The sequence below is a fragment of the Miniopterus natalensis genome, chromosome 13, assembly GCF_054644295.1.
Source record: "Miniopterus natalensis isolate mMinNat1 chromosome 13, mMinNat1.hap1, whole genome shotgun sequence".
Lineage (NCBI taxonomy): Eukaryota > Metazoa > Chordata > Mammalia > Chiroptera > Miniopteridae > Miniopterus > Miniopterus natalensis.
In genome coordinates, this window is record NC_142093.1 from 38,603,512 (window position 1) to 38,622,805 (window position 19,294).

The 19,294-nt window shown below is 37.9% G+C and overlaps 2 protein-coding genes across 5 annotated transcripts in view; both read left to right on the forward strand.

Annotated features, from left to right (window-relative positions):
* The window catches only part of GMCL1 (germ cell-less 1, spermatogenesis associated), a 39,151-nt gene extending 32,852 nt beyond the window's left edge, over nucleotides 1-6,299 (forward strand). For both annotated transcript variants that reach the window (XM_016224220.2, XM_016224218.2), the window contains one exon: nucleotides 5,158-6,299. In XM_016224220.2, the coding sequence (XP_016079706.1) occupies nucleotides 5,158-5,286 (129 nt within the window). In that variant the 3' untranslated portion in view covers nucleotides 5,287-6,299. The remainder of the gene's footprint in view (nucleotides 1-5,157) is intronic.
* A 5,027-nt stretch (nucleotides 6,300-11,326) lies between these two features.
* Nucleotides 11,327-18,797, forward strand: LOC107528062 (uncharacterized). Of its 3 annotated transcripts, XR_015715525.1 has the most exons (8): nucleotides 11,327-11,401; nucleotides 12,780-12,900; nucleotides 13,550-13,653; nucleotides 14,424-14,503; nucleotides 16,910-16,974; nucleotides 17,288-17,542; nucleotides 18,380-18,551; nucleotides 18,640-18,797. XR_015715525.1 is itself a non-coding variant. In XM_087823609.1 (7 exons), exons 1-6 carry the CDS (start codon nucleotides 11,368-11,370, stop codon nucleotides 17,496-17,498), a joined length of 615 nt encoding a protein of 204 aa, XP_087679735.1. In that variant the 5' UTR covers nucleotides 11,327-11,367; the 3' UTR covers nucleotides 17,499-17,542; nucleotides 18,380-18,797. The 3 variants fall into 3 exon arrangements, 2 of the variants coding, with proteins under 2 accessions (XP_087679735.1, XP_087679736.1); XM_087823609.1 differs by having other exon boundaries at nucleotides 18,380-18,797; XM_087823610.1 differs by having other exon boundaries at nucleotides 13,550-13,641; nucleotides 18,380-18,797.
* Nucleotides 18,798-19,294: the final 497 nt, after the last annotated feature.

Below are 19,294 nucleotides of genomic sequence, written 5' to 3' on the forward strand. Positions count from 1 at the left end.
GCAAATACCTTGAAGACAATCCAGTTTGTCTCTTTATAGTTCCTGAATATTAAGAGAACATTATCATCTAGCACAATAGGTTTTTAAAATAACAGACATCTGTAATGTTTCCAGATTCTCTAAAGCCATTTGTTTCTTCATATTTCATGTGCACGTCAAAGATTCAAAATGTCATGATAAACCACTTTCCAAAAAGTAAAATGAGAGGCATTAGAATATTGCCGAAATTTTTTTTTCTATTAAAACTAACTACCATTCCAAAGGAATACTGTTTTATTGAAGAGTTCAGGGCCTATAATTCATATTATTAGAAATCAGCAGTTTTCCTCAAACTGAAGTGACTTTCATGGAACATTAGAAATTTAGCATTATAAGGAACCCTGGAAGTGATAGTTTTAGCCTCACATACTCAGTATCAGCATTCTTACAGAGGGTCCTCCAATCATTGCAGCAACTCTGGTGACAGAGCTGACTCTTTCACATGGTAGAGAAAATGACTCTTTACCTTCCACGTGAAACTTTATAAAAAATACTGTCGTGGTTCAAATTAGCCAGAGACTTAAAAAGCACTCTAGACCAAGATAATAGTTGTATTCCAAGTGTTCCTTGATTTGTTCATTCAGCAAACATTTGTGTCTCTACCGCATGCTAGTGTCTATGCTAGAAGTGGAGAAAATAAGGAGGAGCTTGTTATATAGCTTAGACTAAGTAGCATGGTAGAGATGAGCTCAGAGTAATGTGTAACGTTGAGGGAGAAGTCTCTAACACTTTATGAGGTTGGGTGCAGGTGTGGTTTATTGGGGGCGTAGGAGAAGGGAAGACAGGGAAAACCTCCCCTCCTGGAATAGTTGACAAGTGAATAGATGCCTGAACTGAGCTTCAAATGAAGAGTAAGATGAAGGCAAGGAAGCACATCGGTCATTCAAGGAACTGAAAGAGGTTTGGAGGAGTTCAGTAGACTAGAGCCAGGACATGATGGGCTGTGGATGGAGATTGGACTTTTCCTGAGATCTCTGTAGAGTTATGGAAGGATTTCATTTGGGGAGTTTTATATGTGTATTTCACATAGATTATCACAGATGTTTGCTATGGAAAAATCAGAAAATATTTAATAAATAAGTGAAAAGAAAAAGGATACATATACCACTTAGAGATGACACCAAAATTAGGTTTTACTATTAACTGTTTGTAACCTGCTTTTTCCCTACTTTGTTGTGCATAGCTTTTTTTGTCAATAAATACAAGGTGTCCCCAAAAAATGTATACACATTTTGAATAATTATTAATTCCAATGGGTTAAATCTGAAAAGAAAGAAATATCAATTGAGCTATCAGCTGTTAAAATGTGTATACATTTTTTTGGGACACCCTGTATATATATATACATCATTTTTATTACTGCATAATGTTAGTTATTTTGGATATACCATAATTTAAATAATCGTTTTTGGGGGATGGGGGTTCACTATTATAAAAGAAATGTACATACATCTTTGTACATTTTTCTGATTTTTTTAAATGATGAATTCCATGAAGTAGAATTCTTGTCAGATAGTGTATACATTTCCTCAGAGCCAAATTGCCCTCTAGTAATACTTTACAAATTACATTCCTTCCAGCAGGAGAGTATAACCAACATTAGTGTATTATCATCAGTCTTTCTAATCTTTCCCCAGTATAAAAAGTGGAAACAAATTGTATTTAATTTTCATTTCCTTGGTTACTGGTGTAGTTTGTTTTTTTTGTTTGCTTCTTGGTCATATTATCTTGAGTAAAATGACAATTTATATTGTTATATCTAAACTTTTATTAAGGTGTTTGTTTTCTTGTTAATTTTTAACAGATTTTATATATTAAGAGGAATAACATTTGTGTTATGCTGTAGTTTTCCCATTTTGTCATTTGTCTCAAACTTCATGAAGTAATCTATCAATCTAATCATTTAATCATTTCTTTAGTGTGATGCTTAGTCCTAATAACTAGGATTATATAGACAGTTGGCTATACTATTTTCTATTCCTTTTATTTATTTTTTTACATGTATTTTATGATATATCTGAAGTGTATCAGATTTATCAATGTATTTGAAATGCCATTTTTATCATATACTAAGTCCTTATATATTTGGTTTCATTTCTAAACTTTGTTGTTTTATTGATTTATTTGTTGTGGAGACAATAATACATTAACTAGACTAACTTTAAAATTAACTTTAGCCTGGCCAGGCTTGACTCAGCGGTTGAGCATTGACCTAGGATCCAGGCGATCCGGGTTCAATTCCCTGTCAGGGCACATGCCTGGGTTGTGGGCTCAATCCCCAGTCGGGGGGCGTGCAGGAGGCAACCGATCAATGACTCTCTCATCATTGATGTTTTTATCTCTCTCTTTCCCTCTCCTTTCCTCTCTCTGAAATCAATAAAGATATATTTTTTAAAAAAAATTAACTTTAATACCTAGTAATACAAACCCACCTTCATTCTTCTCTTTTCAAAAATCTGTGAGGTCTTCGTGCATGATTATTCTGTATGGGGTGTAGAATCATTTTGTCATGTCTCCTCTCAAAAATTCCTATGAGGACTTTGATTTATATTTGTTAGTATATGTGCTGCCAAAGTAAGCAGTGATTTATATTTGTTAAATATATATACTAATTTCTGGAAAATTGATATCTTCCTTTCTGGAATATGGTAGTTTCTACATTTATTGAGGTCTTACCTTATGTCTCTAAAATTTGTAGTTTGTCCCCCATATTGTTCTTATATATTTCCTGGAAGCATAATGCTAAGTATTTTATATTTTAATTGCTAATATGAAATGAATCTTTTTTCTAATAGTTTTGATGACATATAAGAAAGCTAGTGATTTTTGCATATTTTATAACTATCCATCTTACATCTAACTAGATTTGCATTATAGAGGATCACTGAGCAATGTGTAAGAAGGATTAGAGACATGATAGTGACAGGAAGATGACTTAGAAGCTATTGCTATAATCCAGATAAGAAATTATGAGAACCTTAATCTAAGGAAGGTAGCAGTAGGGATGAAGAAATGTTAATGATTCTAGACATACAATGGCACCTTGGTTTTCTAACTTTTCCGTTGATGAACATGTCAGTTTATGAATGCCATAAACCTGGAAGTAAATGCTTTGGTTTTCAAACACTCCTCACAAGTCAAACATGCCACACGGCTTCCACTGAGTGCAAGATCCTGAAGCCTAGCAGTCGGCTATTGATCCCTTGGTTTTCGAACATTTCAGAACTCGTTCTTCCGGAACAGATTACATTAGAAAACTGAGGTACCACTGTAAAGCAGTGCAGTTGAAAGAATTTGGTTCCTAATTGTGTGTGAGCGTGAGAAAGAAAGTAGTCAAAGGTAATTCCTGGTTTTCTGAGTTGGGCAACTTGATTTATAGTAGTTTCACCTGAGATTTGAATTACAAAAAGGAAAATAACACCCTGGCTGGGTAGTTCAGTTGGTTAGTGCGTCATCCCAATATGCCAAGGTTGTGGGTTCGATCCCTGGTCAGGGCACATGTAAGAGTCAACTAATGAATGCATTCATAAGTGGAACAACAAATCGATCTTTCTCTCACCCTTTCCCTCTCTCTAAAAAATCAATAAAAAAAGAAAATGAATGAGACTTAAAGTGAGGATGAGGAGGTGATAAACACAGTTTAAGGTATATTTAGTGTGAGGGTATTAAGGTGAAAATTTGATAGGCTTGTGGGTCGTCGCTAGGTCTGGAGTTTTCCAAGCAGTGCCTGGGCTAGAAATAATGATTAGATGAGCTAACCTACAGGAAATGTGTAGAGGATATGACAGGATGGAAACCTAGGGGACACTGGTATTTAAGGGGCAGGCAAAAAAAGTAATCTGGTAAGATAGTCAAGAGCTGGGATGGGGAGTCAATTTAGTAAATATGCCTTCACCTGGGTTATTGCTGTACACTTTGACCAGGTCACCTATGCTTTGACATCATTCCTCTCTGCTATCCCTGTTAGCACCATCAGCCCAGGTGATTGCCTTCCTTACCTGACCTGTCATCTTACCCATCTTAATCACTTTCCCTGTTTTAGAGACTATAGAAAAATTGTGTGTGTGTGAGAGAGACATTTGTATTCCCTACCATCTTTATCCAAATTTATCTTGCTGCTCCCCCAACACAGGAGCTATGTCCAGTTGAGCCTATGTCAGTCATACAGATGTTCCAGTTTCAGTCCCTCTTTATTCCAGGAATACATTCCAGAAGCACCTCCTTAGTAAAAAAAAAAATTAAAACTCTAGATTTAAACAGTGTTTACTAGCATATTCTCCAAAATGTATAAAATAAGGTGAAAGTAATGCATATTATTGTAGAGAGTATAGCCAAGTATTAAAGAAGTAGAAATTATTTCAGTACTGCTGCTTTTACTGTAATGACTTATTCTGTTCACCAAGTGCTTTAAGGGTTCCAAACAAGGTATCGGTAGCATGAGTGATGGTTACATTTGTGGTCTTCAAGTGTATTATCAACTCCTGTCTCTTTGGGATTTCAAGACATTCTCATGTGTATTGAGGTAACTGAACTTGAAATTGATTTTACATGGTGCTTTATATTCCAAGAGACAAATAACATGTCTGCATTAGAGACAGTGGGAAATCTTACATAAGAATGGGAATCACGATTGATAGTAATAATAATGACTCCCCACCTACATCCTAATTATTTGCTATACCTAAGAGCCCTCAGAAATTGAAGCCAAATGAGAAGTCTGCATATTTCTGGACTCTGTCCATTCATAAAATGTGTAGGTACTTGACAGAAATTTTTCAATAATGAAAATAACTACTATAATTTAGTACTTCATATATGGCTGGCTTTGCTGAACCCTCTGTGTGCATTGTCTCATGTAATCCTATGAGGTGGATACTCTTATTGTCCTCATTTTACAGTGAGGAAGCTGCAGTTGACAAGGTCAGTGACACTCCAAGGTCACACAGCTAGTGGGTAGAAGTTTTGAGATTTGAGTGGTGACTCAGACTGCAGATGTAAGCTCTTAACTGCCATACTGTCTCCTTCAGTTCATTCAGTTCAACAATTTGGTTTTCTGTTTGTTTGTTTTTTTTAATATTACTATCTACTTGTCATTAAAGCAACAAATTTGTTTTATAGGAACAAGTAGTGATGAACTTGGACAGCAGGCTTCTGATCTTCCCTTTATATATCTGCTGTAATTTCCTGTATATATCACCAGAAAAAAGAACTGAAAATAATCGTCATCCAGAAAATCCAGAAAACTGAGGAGGATCTTTTCAGTTGGAAACAGTAGCACTTTGAACTTTTTCGGCCAGCTTTAATTTAATGGCCCTATGTTGTTCACATCTAAGGTGACTAACAGTGACAAAGGCCTTATGAACTGTACAGATAAAACAGAAGACTATTCTTATTCTCATTACATTTCTATGCATATATTAAAAAACATTTTAAAGCCAAGAATATATCTGTCAACCCATTTCTGTTATAAAGATATCAGCTCATGCTTTTACTTTAGCATCAGTAGAAAATCGCTATAGGTAAATTTCACATTTCTCTGAAACCAAATATAGATTTAATTTTTAGCTTAAACTTTGATCCTGCCTAATGTTAATATACCTCAGTTATCCATCTGTAAATTTATTTTTGTCTATAAGAATGCTAAAGTAATAATTTGAAAGGCTAACTATAAATGCTCTTTTAATTGATACGTTTAAGACTGTTCTTTAATTTTTTCAACTGCTCTTTATGATTTCTCCTATTCTTCAATATGTAGTTGTTTTTAATCATTAAATACTTCTTTCATGGCTGATGAAACTTTTTATTTAACTTAAGCATTCTTATGCTATTTTATTTTGCTTTTAATTTCGCTTTCCTGGAGTTTTACCAACAAAAGAATCAGCTTCAAACTTTCAAATGAACTGGAATTGGGAAAAAAATCAGTGTGATTCTGAGTATATACCTTTGCCTAACATGGTCTTTTTTTCTTTTTTTTTTTCCCTCTACAATTTTTTTAGTACTTCATAAGATTATTTATGTACAAAATATTACACTCTCAACATTTTCATCTTCTCTGCTCTTTAGAATTATTTATGTTCAAATTTTAGTTGGGAATCGTGTTTCCTACTTAAGCTCAGGACTTTATAAATTCTCAATTGAGTGCCTTTGAGTTACACATGCTAATAGAAGTTTCGTAGTAAATATAAATAAGGTCGTAGTATGTCGTATAGAAACTGGTAATACAGCATTAATGTAAAAATAGAACTTATTTTTGTCAAAAATGAGGTGTACACTTGTCATGATTTATATATGTTGGCTTCTTGTGTTTACCATTCTTATGAAAACCGCCATCCTCATCGACTTTCCAGTCAGAGTGAATTCTTTTTGTGGTTAATGTATATTTTTGGTATGTTTTTAAAAATGGGAATCACTTTTATGTATCTGTAAAAATAATAAATACCCATTTGGAAAAAGAATAAATAAGTTCTTACATGAAATGTACACACACACACAAAAAAAACTTAGTTGAAACCAGAATTTTTTTCTTTTAAGTTAGATATTTTCCAATTTAACTTTTGGAATTTATGATAGTTTTTCTTCCCCAGGGCTAGAAAACAATACCCAGTAATAATTATCTTAGCTTCACTATTAGTAAAGAAGAGGTCCTTAAGAGCAAATGTTCTAGATTCTCATGCTAAAGTATTAAAGAGGGATATGAATGTACCTTTTGTTTTTTAAACATATATATATATGTATGTATGTTTGGCTTGAAACTTAGTAAGCCAAAATTAAATGAACAGAGGTAGGTACTAGCTTTTTTTTTTTTTTTTAATTTGTTTTTATTGATTTCAGAGAGGAAAGGAGAGGGAGAAAGAGATAGAAACATCAATGATGTGAGAGAATCACTGATTGGCTGCCTCCTGCACACCCCCTACTGGGGATCCAGCCTGAAACCCCGGCATGTACCCTGACCTGGAATTGAACCATAATCCCCCGTTTCAGGGGTCAGTGCACAATCACAGCCATGGCGACCAGGCGGTACTAGCTTTTTTACAAGTATTTAGCAGCCAACATTTTCTCAAATTTCAAGTCTTTGAATACTATTACCATTGTTAATGAACAATTTTTGATGTCACATGCAAAAATAGGGTTACTAAGAATCACCGTGGCTATCTAAATTTAAGCTCATTAAAATAAAATTTAAATTTTACTTCCTCAGTCACAGTAGGCACATTGCAAGTGCTTAGTAATCACATGTAACCAGTAGCTAAAATATAGGGCAGTTCGGATATAGAGTATTTCCATCTTTGCAGAAAGCTCTATCAAATAGATTTGACATAGAAAGGTGGACTGTCAATACTGAAACTACATCAAAGGTTTTATTCCCTTAAAGATGAACCCAGGTAAAGAACAAAAGAGATAATAGAGCCAGGGTACAAATGATGGATAACTTGTCAATCACCTAAAATGATATATTGAGCCATAATTTCAAGCAATATGGATCTAATCACTTGACTGTGTTAAAAAACAAACAGCATAGTACAGTTCCCTCCCCAAACAGAGAGTCTGAAATTCTTCCCAAGGTCCAGGGTACAGGTGTATAAAAGCCAAGTTTCAAACATCATTAATCACTGTTAACTAGTGGTCAGATTACATCTAATTTGGGGGAGAATTACTGACTCAACAGCAGGCATCCATATGGAATGACAAAGTAGGATACTTTTGTAAAGGATACTTTTTGTATGAAACAGGGCTGGCAAAGGTAAGACAAAATTTAACCAAGGCTAGAGATAGTACATTTCCAGAGAATCACAGATGGTTAATGTTGGTACACACACATACTTTAAATACAATTTGTCTTTATTGAAAAAAAAGGGTCAGTTGGGGAAGAAACTTACAAGTGTGATCACAAGTGTTTACCTTAACCCACCCTCCCCACTCAAATTCCATCTAAATGGCCTTTAGAATGAGAGAACTTCAAACCATGTATTGAAAACAGGATTTTCTTCCAGATACAATGCTGAAGATACACACTGCTGGACAATGTACATCCTGAGAGAAGGCAACCTGATCGGTAAATAAGGAAGCAGCCCTAGCAGAACCCAATGTCCATCCCACATCTTAAAGGGGAGGAGCCATTTCCTGCCTAAGTTTGATCTCAGGGTGTCCTTTTACAGAACTTAATCCTTTGGTTTTTCCCTTTCTCTACTTTTTTCCTCTCTACTGACTCCTTCACACCACTATTTAAATGTGCTGAATTTCTCCCATCTTTGAAAAACCACCAGTCACACATTTACCAACTACCATATTTTGCCCTGCATCACCAAAGTCCAAAGCGTTCTCCAAAACTGTCTTCATTCAAAAGCCATTGACAGCTCAACCTCACGAAAACTTCCTGAGTCAACAAAGACTTTGTTGCTAAATCCTATAGATTCCATGTGTTTGGATTTTTTTTCACTCCTTTTAACATTTAAAATTAACCAAGTTTTCGTCCTTAAATAAAGTAGCCTAGCCCCAGCCAGTTTGGCTCAGTGGCTAGAGCATTGGCCTGCGGACTGAAAGGTCTCGGGTTTGATTCTGGTCAAGGGCATGTACCTTGGTTGCAGGCTCAACCCCGGCCCCAGTCCAGCCCCTGTGCAGGGAGGCAGCCAATTGATATGTGCCTCTCACATTGATGTTTCTCTCACTCTCCCTTCCACTCTCTGAAAAGCAATGGAAAAAAATATCCCCAGGTGAGGATTTAAAAAAAAAAAAAAAAGCAGCCAGCAGATGTTGCTCAGTGGTTGAATGTCAAACCATCAACCAGGAGCTAGCAGAGTTCAGTTCCCCGACAGGGCAACATGCCCAGGTTATGGGCTTGCTCCCCAAGTAGGGGTCGTGCTGGAGGGAGCCAATCGATTCTCTCATTGATGTTTCTCACTCTCCCCCTCCCTTCCTCTCTGAAATCAATGAAAACATATTTTTTTAAAAACAGCCTTCTCTTAAACTTTCTCATACCACACTTACCCAGTTTTCGTTCTGTTTTTCTGACCATTCCTTAGTCTTTGAGGATTCCTCCTGTGGCTATCTCCAGGCCTTTTTTCTTCAATTTGCAGGAGGTGGGTGAATTCATGCACTCTCAGGGCTTTGCCAATGTAAAAGCATTCAAATCCGTGAATTTTTGTGAGTTTGAACCAAACTGTCAACGAATGCCGGAAAGGAGAACCTCAACGGATTGAGACAGTGCTCTGGAGAATGGCAGTCTTGCACCTTGTTTCATACATTAAAATCTAAGGAGGAGACATAAGTGAGTTACATGAAATCCACTGGTGATAGATTAGGGAGGTGGGACAAAGCAAAGCGGGGGAGGGAACCTCTGGGATTGGATAAAAAGTAAAATGATAGACACAGTTCTTTTACTTAGGTGGGTACGGGATAGTTAACAGTGAACAATTAATAACCATGAGGGGATTTGTGGTCTCCGCAGAACAGTGCCTGAGCTTTGAGGGGTCCAGAAAAAGGAAAATTACTTTGATATTCCAATGATACATTATCATAGATGCAAACAAACAATAGGCTCAGTTAAGGTAAAGACTGACCATTGTCTTGGAAAATACCGGCCTAGAACATGACTGACCACCCACCATAAGTGGCTTTTTAAAAAAGTTTTTAAAACTTAAAAAAAGATTTTGTGGCCTCTTTTCCTCCACAGCTTCAAATGAACATCTGTATTCTGATGACTCCTTTTTCTGTAGTTCCAGCCTAGATCTCTTCTGAGCTCCAAATACACATCTACTTGGTATCTCCTCTTGGGTGTTCAAAATGGCACTTCAAATTACCTTGTCCTGATATGAATGTATCTTCTTTCCCCAGAATTGATCTTACATGCCTTATCTTAGCAAATGATGCTGCCATCCACCTAGTTTCACTAACCTGAAACCTGGATGTCATTCTTGAACCTTCTAATTCCCTCACCCTCTGCATACAAACATCCCCAAGTTTTTCTATTTCACCAACTATTTCTCAAATTTAAGCACTTCCCACCATAACTGTTGATACCATTCTAGTACAGGCCATTGTAATTTACAATCCAAATTATTGTACTGGTCTCCTATGCCATTCCCCCAGTCAAGCCTGTACATTATCAGTGTTCTCTGAATAAACTCAATCTGGTTCCCTCCCATCCTTTGCTTCAGGGTAACTGCCATAGTTTCCAAATCTATTCTGGCCTTGTCATTACATTTCCACTCCTTGTTCCCCAAGTGACTGCCATACTTTCAGTTCTCTGCATAGCCCATCCTCACCCTTGTATGTGCAGCCCCCTCTGCCCCCACAATCTCTTCCACCTCTCCCCACTACAAACATCACCTGGCTAATTTCTACTCCTCCCTAAGGTCTTGTTGGACATCACTTCCTTCTGGGAACTTCTCTTGACAACCCTCCCTCTCAAAACCAGTTAGGTATCAGTCTTAGGTGCCCTCGTAATGTTCTTTCCCTATCAGTGCAGGTTCACACTGTTGGCTAGTTTGTACCCCTCAGTGGCCAGCAGTCTACTCAAGAGCAGGCATGTCTTTTTCAGTATCAATCCTCTGGTACCCGGGTGTGCAATAAATGGTCATGTGAATAATTTTATTAATCATGCTTTTTTGTTTCTTTTATTTTCTCATGTTTTAACACCTGCAGCCTTAGGAGAGTATCTTTGAATTGGTAGCCTATGTCCTCTAACCCCCTTCTTTACCAACCTTTCACAAACCAGGCACTATTCCTTTGCCCTAATGAGTCCAGGGCCAGCTACGAAACAACCCTGGACAGCCCCTACATCCCAAAACCCGCTGAAATTATTCAAACTAGCCAATCACAAATAAACCCACCTACCCTGCATCTCCCATTCCTTCCTTCAAAAACCACAATCAAGTCTCTTACCCATGCTTTCCCCTCGCTCCCTCTGCTTCCTGACCCACCGTGGTGCCCAGGTTAGAATTGGTTTGATATGAAATATTTTGTGCATGTGGACAAGAACTGGAAAGAAAAACGGGGGTGAGGGAATGAAAACTGTTAGGGTGGTGGACATACGCGTTTTTCCAGATTTCTATAATAACATCAACTAGCACACTTTAATGCCCACGGCGAAACAAAAGCCAGCACGAGGGAGCAGAGGTAACAAGCAGCTAGCTGCTCACCGGCATCTTCCAGCGCAGAAGCGGGCCGCGCGATCCTGGGCTGGTTTGCGCAGCCTCAGCTCTTTAGAGGCCGGAACCCTTGTGAGTCGTTCCACTGTTTTCCAGTCGGCAGTGAAAGCGCAGTTCCGGCCCTCCCGGAAATCGCTGCACAGTGGTTTCCGAGGCGGCGTGAGGTAGAGGAGCGCTCCAAATGGGTCGCAGCCGCAGCCGCTCCCCACGGAGGGGTGAGTCCAGAAGCAATTTGTAGGATTTGGTGCTCGGTTGGAGGCACATCTCCCCTCTCTTTTTTCCTGTGCGAGAGCAGCTGAGATTCAGTACCTTTACTGCTGAGAAGAGCGGGCTGGGGGTGTGTGTGAATGGGGGACGAAGACCTAGGCCCTCCAGTTCGAAAGTAGTTTTTTTTTCCGGTTCTAAACTGGGGCTTCGTTCTTCGTCAGTCTCGTATAGTAACTTTTGTTATTCTTGTGACTCGGTAATTTAGAATCAGACCACGGTTCCCTCATTTAATTTCTGGGTGACCACGTGTAGTTACCCATCCTTTCTAAGTCCGATTTCCCTCAATTAGACATTGAGGGTTAATATTACTGATAAAACTGATGGGAGAATTAATGGCACATTCCATAACCTCAGCATGTGATACTGCTTGTGTCTTAAATGCTCAACCTTAGGTTCCTCCAAATTGACATATTTTTAAGATGTTTTTATTGATTTTATTTTTAAAATATTTTTAAATTGATTTTAGAGAGAGTAAGGGAGGGGGAGAATCATGGATTGGTTGCCTCCTGCACGCCCCCTACTGGAGGTGGAGCCCGCAACCTGGGCATGTGCCCCAACTGGGAATCCAACCAATGACCTCTTGGTGGGACTGTGCTCAAACAACTGAGCCACACCGATACTTTTTTTAAAATATTTTTTAATTGATTTTTAGAGAGAGAAAAAAGAAGAGGGAGAGAGAAAAATTGATATCAGAGCAAAACATCAATTGTTTGCCTCCTGCAGCCCCCTACCATCAACCTGAGCATGTGCCCTAACCTGGAATCTAACCTGAAACCTCTCGGTGTGAGGGAGTAGGCCCAACCAATAGCCACACTAGGCAGGGTTTGAAATCGTTGTTTAGAATCCTGCGTCCAGCAAGGTCCTCCTAAGGTCTGCTGATCTCCACACGCATGAGTGAGGCAGTGCTATGTACTCTTAGACCCTAGGTTCTTCCCCCTGGTTGTTTTTTCCACCTTCAATTAGTCAGGACTTGATTTTCTTAAAAGTTAATTGAGGGCGGGATCTACATACAGCTACTGAGCTCTTAAGATGTGCTCAATCAGAATTAAGAAGTGCTGTTTAACTGTAGGATACAGTTTTCCTACATGATTTAGTAGAATAAACATGTAAAAATGGCTATAATTTTTTATATTGAGTACATGTGGAAATGTTAATAGTTTGGAAGTATATATATTTATCCAAATAACATTGTTACAATTAATTTCACCTGCTTTTTACTTTTTTAATTGACTACTAGAAATGGCTCACATTATATTCATATTGGACAGTGCAGCTCTAAATGTTTGAGGTAATTTTCGGCTCTGCAATTTTGTTTGTTTGTGTTAGAGCGCAGGCGGTCCCGGTCCACTTCCCGGGAGAGAGAACGCAGGCGCCGAGATAGGTCCCGGTCCAGGGAGAGAGACAGGAAAAGGAGTCGCTCTCGATCCCCACACAGAAGACGCTCCAGGTAAGTGCAGAACATAGCCCTGGGTTTTACCGAAAGTCCCAAAGAAACTAGTCCTTGCCCTTTACTTTGATTTTATCACTTCTAAGGCAATTTACATGTCATGAAATGAGGGGAACTTAAGCCCACCTTATTGGAAACCTAACATTTCATTGGTGAAAGGGGTTAATAAGTCTCTATTCCTAGAGTTGCCTTTAGGAGTGAGAAACTTAACGTGGTGCTTGGCAAGAATAAGAAATAAGTGTTTTGTTTTTTATTGACTTTCTGGTGATAAAGATTTATTCAACTATAATCAAGAACGTGAGATCTTGGAATAACCTAGAATGGACTCTTGATTCTTAATTAAGCATCAATTGCTGTTTAAGTCAACTTTCTGTGTGTTTATGTGTAGCTGATAGAAACTGTTCAGTGACATTTTTCTGGCTTACAGTTTTGTAGCCCTAGCTATACTAAGACTGTATTTACGTTGTTAACAATCAGGGCCTAGGCAGAACCTTCTAACTTATTCTTCTATAGGAAATGGACTCGTGGTTCTCTGGAGCCTGGCTTTTGTTCAGCCTTTACCTTTCAGGCACTCATGTATATCTGTGCTGATTGACACAAGTGGCCAGGTATGTGTCTGTTTCTGACCTCTTTACTTATTAAATATTAGATCCCCAAGACGACATAGATCCACATCTCCTTCTCCTTCTCGACTGAAAGAAAGAAGAGATGAGGAAAAGAAAGAAACAAAGAGCAAAGAAGGTCAGATTACTGGTAATGTTATTAGATAAATAACTGTAAGAAGAGTTTAGTCTTGTTTAGATAACTTCAGGCATGATTAAATTTTAAAAGTTTAATATTTTAACATTGTAACATATTAAGTTTTTTTTATAGTGTTCATTGCATATGGTTTTGAGATTTTGTTTTAATTGTACTTTAGTGAGTTCCTGGTTATCTATGATGTTCCTGATATAGGAAGGACAATTAAACATGTGAGCATATTTTATTTTTGAAGTACCTTCAAAATAAGAGTCATGTCTGATATTAAAGGTGGTCCTGGCTAAAGGCTTCAAGCATGTCCTTTAAGCAGTCCCTTCTGATGGAAGGTGGAGAGCACATTCCTCCCTTGCATCTTAAGTTACATTGTGCCCAAATTTAAGAGAAATTTTTTTTCTTTACCGTCAAGTCTTTAAGTAATTGTTTTATATGTTCTCTGCTGGTAAGGTGGAATGACTATTCATCTGTTGCCACCTTTCTTTTTATATGTATAAAATGATAGAGTTTTAGCCCGGCCGGGCATGGCTCAACAGTTGAGCATCGACCTAGGATCCAGGCGATCGGGGTTCAATTCCCGGTCAGGGCACATGGCCAGGTTGCGGGCTCCATCTCCAGTTGGGGGCGTGCAGGAGGCAGCCGATCAATGATTCTCTCATCATTGATGTTTCTATCTCTCTCTCCCTCTCCCTTCCTCTCTCGGAAATCAATAAAGATACATTTAAAAAAAAAAAAAAAAGAGTTTTAAAATTTATCACTTATTTTTGCAGAGGAAGACTTAGAGGGCAAAACAGAGGAAGAAATAGAAATGTTGAAGGTAATGGGATTTGCCGCCTTTGACTCCACAAAAGTAAGTAAAACTGGAAGCCAATTAAGCATTCTGATTTGAACTAATCCATTATGACCTGTGTGATTTCTTCCATTGTTACAAGTTTATTCAGTTAAAAGACAGTATGTGTGAGAAGGGCTTTGAGAGCACAGAAGGAAGCAGTGAGGTACCATTGGAATCCAGAGAGTGTTTCCCTGGGATGATGTTAAGTTAGATCTTAAAGGGCCAGTACAAAGAGGAAGATCATTTGAAGTAGAAGGGGGAGCTCATGAAAATGCCATGTAGGCATGAAGGATTGTGGGAATTTCAAATTCAGTGACTGTTAAAATGGTGCTGATGGGCCAGTGACTACAATGAGGCTGGAGACAGAGGTAGGAAGCAAATCACAGAGGGTTTTTGCTGCCCTTGGCCATACAAAGGAATTTAGAGTTGATTCTTTAGGTGTTGAGAGAAAGCAATGATTTTTAACACCTTGCTGAACTTGTGTCTGTATTTACATTAATTTAAGTAATTTTAAACACCTTGCTGACTGGTCATGAGTATTCATTCTAGTGGGGAAAAGTAGCCAGCCACAGGAGCAAGTTCTGGCTCAAAATAGCTGGTCAGCAAGGTGTAAGAAAAGGAGTGATAGGATTTTTTGTGTGTTTTAGAAAGATGACCCAGGGCAGCATTGGAGCACAGATGGGAGGCAGGTTAGATTGGAGGCAAGGAGAACTGCTGAGTTGTGCAAGTGAAAGATGATGAAGGCCTGAACTGAGAGGAGGGGCCAGAATATTGGGAACCATTCAGGAGCCAGAGTTAGTGGTATTGGCAGTGGGAGTGAGCAGTCAGTGATGACCCTGAGGTGACAGGCTGAAAGACTAGGTGGTAGGGTTAACCAAGAAAGGATTATGAGAAGGGGAAGTGTTGTGAAACAGAAGAAGGAAATTGAGCTGCCAGATGAAGATGACACTGGGTAGCTGCATACATGTCTCATAGCTCAGAGAGGAGTGGATTGGAGATTGAATGCTGTCTAGGCATCACAATACTGGAAAGAATAATGAAATGGGAGAGGAAAAAGGGAGGGTTTGTGGAGACGGAGCTAAAGTCAGGGATTATAGGAAGGGCGGGGAATTGGGTAAAGAGAGAAATAGGGGAAAGGGGAGTTCAAGAGGAGAAATGGACAGGGGATGGGGGATTGTAGGGAGCAAGTAAGGACAGGAAAGGAAAGTGTGTGGAGAGAATATATTTTTAAAACTTAAGTCTTTATAAATGGAAATTTAGATTATTGAGAAAAATAACCCACTTCTACTAATCTTATATTACTTTGAGTTGTGAATGGAGTGGTGTAACTTCACATGCTGGTAAGAGTTTCTTACTGATATGATTGTGTAGGGCTCACATGTTTTTTTTAAGTGACAATATATAAACTAAGAGGAGTACTGAGGCATGAGTGTTTTGAAGTGAAAAAAATTAAGCCCAGCTGGAGTGGCTCAGTTTATTGGGTGTTGTCCCATGCCCTGGAAGTTTGCTGGTTGGATTCCTGGTCAGGGTGTGTGCCAGTTAAGTTTTGATCCCCAATAGGGGGCATGCAGGAAACAATTATCGGTGTTCTGCTCAAGCATTGATGTTTCTTCTTCCTTCCTCACTCTAAAAATAAACTAACTATTCTTTTAAAAAAAATATGTAATGCCTACCTGGCGCTTAGCTCAGTGATTGAGCTCCAGCCTATGAACCAGGAGGTCGATGTCCAATTCCCCAGTCAGGGCACATGCCCGGGTTTCAGGCTCGATCCCAAGTAGTGGGTCTGCAAGAGGCAGCTGATCAATGATTCTCTCTCATCATTAATGTTCTATCTCTCCCTCTCCCTTCCTCTCTCTCAAATCAATAAACACATGTATTAAAAAACACACAACATAAACCATGAATGTTTATTGGTTTGAATATTGTAGTATTTGCATACATGTGACTATAACAGAGTTGTAATGCTTGGAAGCTCATGGGACATCATCAGGATCTGAAAATTATTTCTCTCGTTGAGCTACCTCATTATTAGGTGGATCTTGCCATTTCAGTCTGATAGGATCCAGTGGTTGTTTGTTTGTTTTGTTTTTGTTAATCCTCACCCAAGGATATTTTTTCCATTTTTTTTTTTTTTTATTTTTTTTTTAGAGAGAGAGTGAAAGGGAGGGGGAGAGACAGAGGGAAATATCCTTGTGAGAGAGACACATCGATTGATTGCCTCCTGTACTGGCCCCAACCAGGGCCAGGGATTGAGCCTGCAGACACGGTACATTCCCGTGATCAGAATTGAACGTACGACCCTTCATTCTGAGGGCAGACGCTCTAACCACTGAGCCAAACCAGCTAGGGTGGATCCAGTTCTTTTGATCAAGGCATTTAATGTCTCCTTCCTATTTTTATATTTGTTTATTGTTTTGTCTCCAGGGGAAAAGGTTGGATGGCTGTGTAAATGCCTATGCCATAAATGTGTCTCAGAAGAAGAAGTACAGGTATGCATAACCCTATTATTATGTTTGAACCAATGATAGAAATTATGTGCTTGGGAAAGAATTTATTATGGGATAATTGTGTTTGTAGGAAATGTTGCAGTTTTCCATACAGTCTTTTGTTTTAATCTTCCTTGCTTATATGCTGGTGTGTTAATTTTCAATTTACATGTAAACTAATAACTATTATAGAGAAGAGTAATTGGCTTAAATGTTTTAGAACTGTATAGATGGTTCTTTCTTCAAAACATTTTTTAAAAGTCTTTAGAGTTTTATTATAATTATACATTTTTCTTTTAAATTTTATTGCTTTTAGAGATAGAGACGAGGACAGGGGGAGAGATAGAGAAAGAGAAAGGTCAACTCGAGAGAGACACCTTGATCGGCCATATCGCTCGCGCACCCCAACCAGGGACCGAACCCACAACTCAAGCATACGCACTGAACGGGAATCAAACCGGCGATCCCACAGTACACGGGACTACACTCATCCAACTGAGCCACACCGGCCGGGGCTAAAATTATAGATTTAAAAAAGATCTTTCCTGAATTTCTCATCTAGATTGATTATGTAAGGATTTCAACTGTAAATATAGTCTTCTGTTAAGTATAAACATTTTATTAATTCCACAGGACAAACCAATTTATACTTGAAACCTCACTGATTTCCTACTGAATGGAAAAGTCAAGAAGACATCTTCAAACATTGCCTTTCTTTCTACCTTTATCACTGATAAAAGACAGACATTCCAATTATTTTAGAATATGAATAATGTGAGAATGCTGGTGAGTTAAGGAACCAGAACCTTGGTTGACATTCCTTTGTAAAGTTACCTTCAAATAAAGTTTTATGGAGAAAACTGGTACAGTATGCAATCAGATTTACTTGATGGGGTACCTATTTTGGAATTCTGCTCTATTCCCTTAAACTAGGTGTTTAGTGTTACCTAAAATATCTATTTTCAATTGATTTTTTTTTTTAAGTCTATGGAATCTTCCCATATAATTTTGAAAGTATATTTCCATACTTCTATTTGGATTTTACAGAAATCAAAAATGCTTTGGCTTATTTTAGAAGTGAGTAATCTTTTCTTACTGTACATTAAATAATCTTGAGTACTTCTTACCCTAGACTTTGCCATCTTAAGGGTAATTTATATTAATCTCTGAAGCATTTGATTATTATTTTTTTAAAGAGAGACATTGATTTGTTCTTCCACTTATTTATGCATTCATTCACTGATTCTTCTATGCGCCCTGACTGGGGATCAAACCCTCAACCTTGGCGTGTCGGAACGATGCTCTAACCAATTGAGCTACCTGGGCAGAGCCATGATTATTTTTTCATAAGAGAAGTCCAGAATTTTTTTTTTTTAAATAAACATTGAACTTTTTCTTTTTGTCATAGGCAGTACACGAATTGAAAAGGTGGATTCAACAGACCTTTGGATTTCATTGGGTGAGAAATGAAATGTTGAAGAATGATTTTTTCCATCATCTTGATCAGAAGAGTGGATTTTGTATTTTGTATTTCATAAGCATCAAAACAGGACAGGATGACAATCCTTCCTCCTTGTAAAGTAAGAAAATTTTACCTATGATGTGTGCAGTTCATTTACCCTGCCTCAAAAGAAGAAATGTTAAATATTACATTTTTTTTTATTTTAGGAAGTATCATTTGGGGCTATCATCAACCCTGTTTTTTTTGTCTTTATTCCGTGGAAGCTGTATGTTTTCTTCTTGGTGTCGTTAGGACTTTTTAAAACACCTAAAAATAATTTGGATGTAAGCTTCTCAAATAAAGCAATATTTCTACCCCTTTGTAATCGATAATATTTTATTACTATATAAAAGTATCTCCCTACACATGTTCTTTTTTCATATGTAGATTTAGATATGATTCTTAGTAGTTTAAAAATTAGAAGTATGAAAAAGTATAACTGGATTTTTGTATCTTCTGGGGTTTTTTCTAAATACCATTTATTACTTTCCCCCATTTAAAAAGCAATACATGCTTATTTTAAAAACCTGGGAGAAACCAAACAGTAATAGGAAAGCGAAAATCACCTGTAATCTATCCCCAGAAACAGTCAGTGTTAATATTTTGATATACACCTTTCCCGGTTCCTGCAGGTGTATATTTCTCATTCCCACCCATGAGATCAGAATGTGTATGCTGTTCTCTTTTGCTGATCTTTTTTCTCCCATGTACTGTGATATTTTTTAATCTTAAATATTCTTTGGAAACTTAGCTTTTAATAGGTACTTGGTTGTACCATAATTTATTATTAACTAATCATTTACTTGGTGAACACTGGCTTCC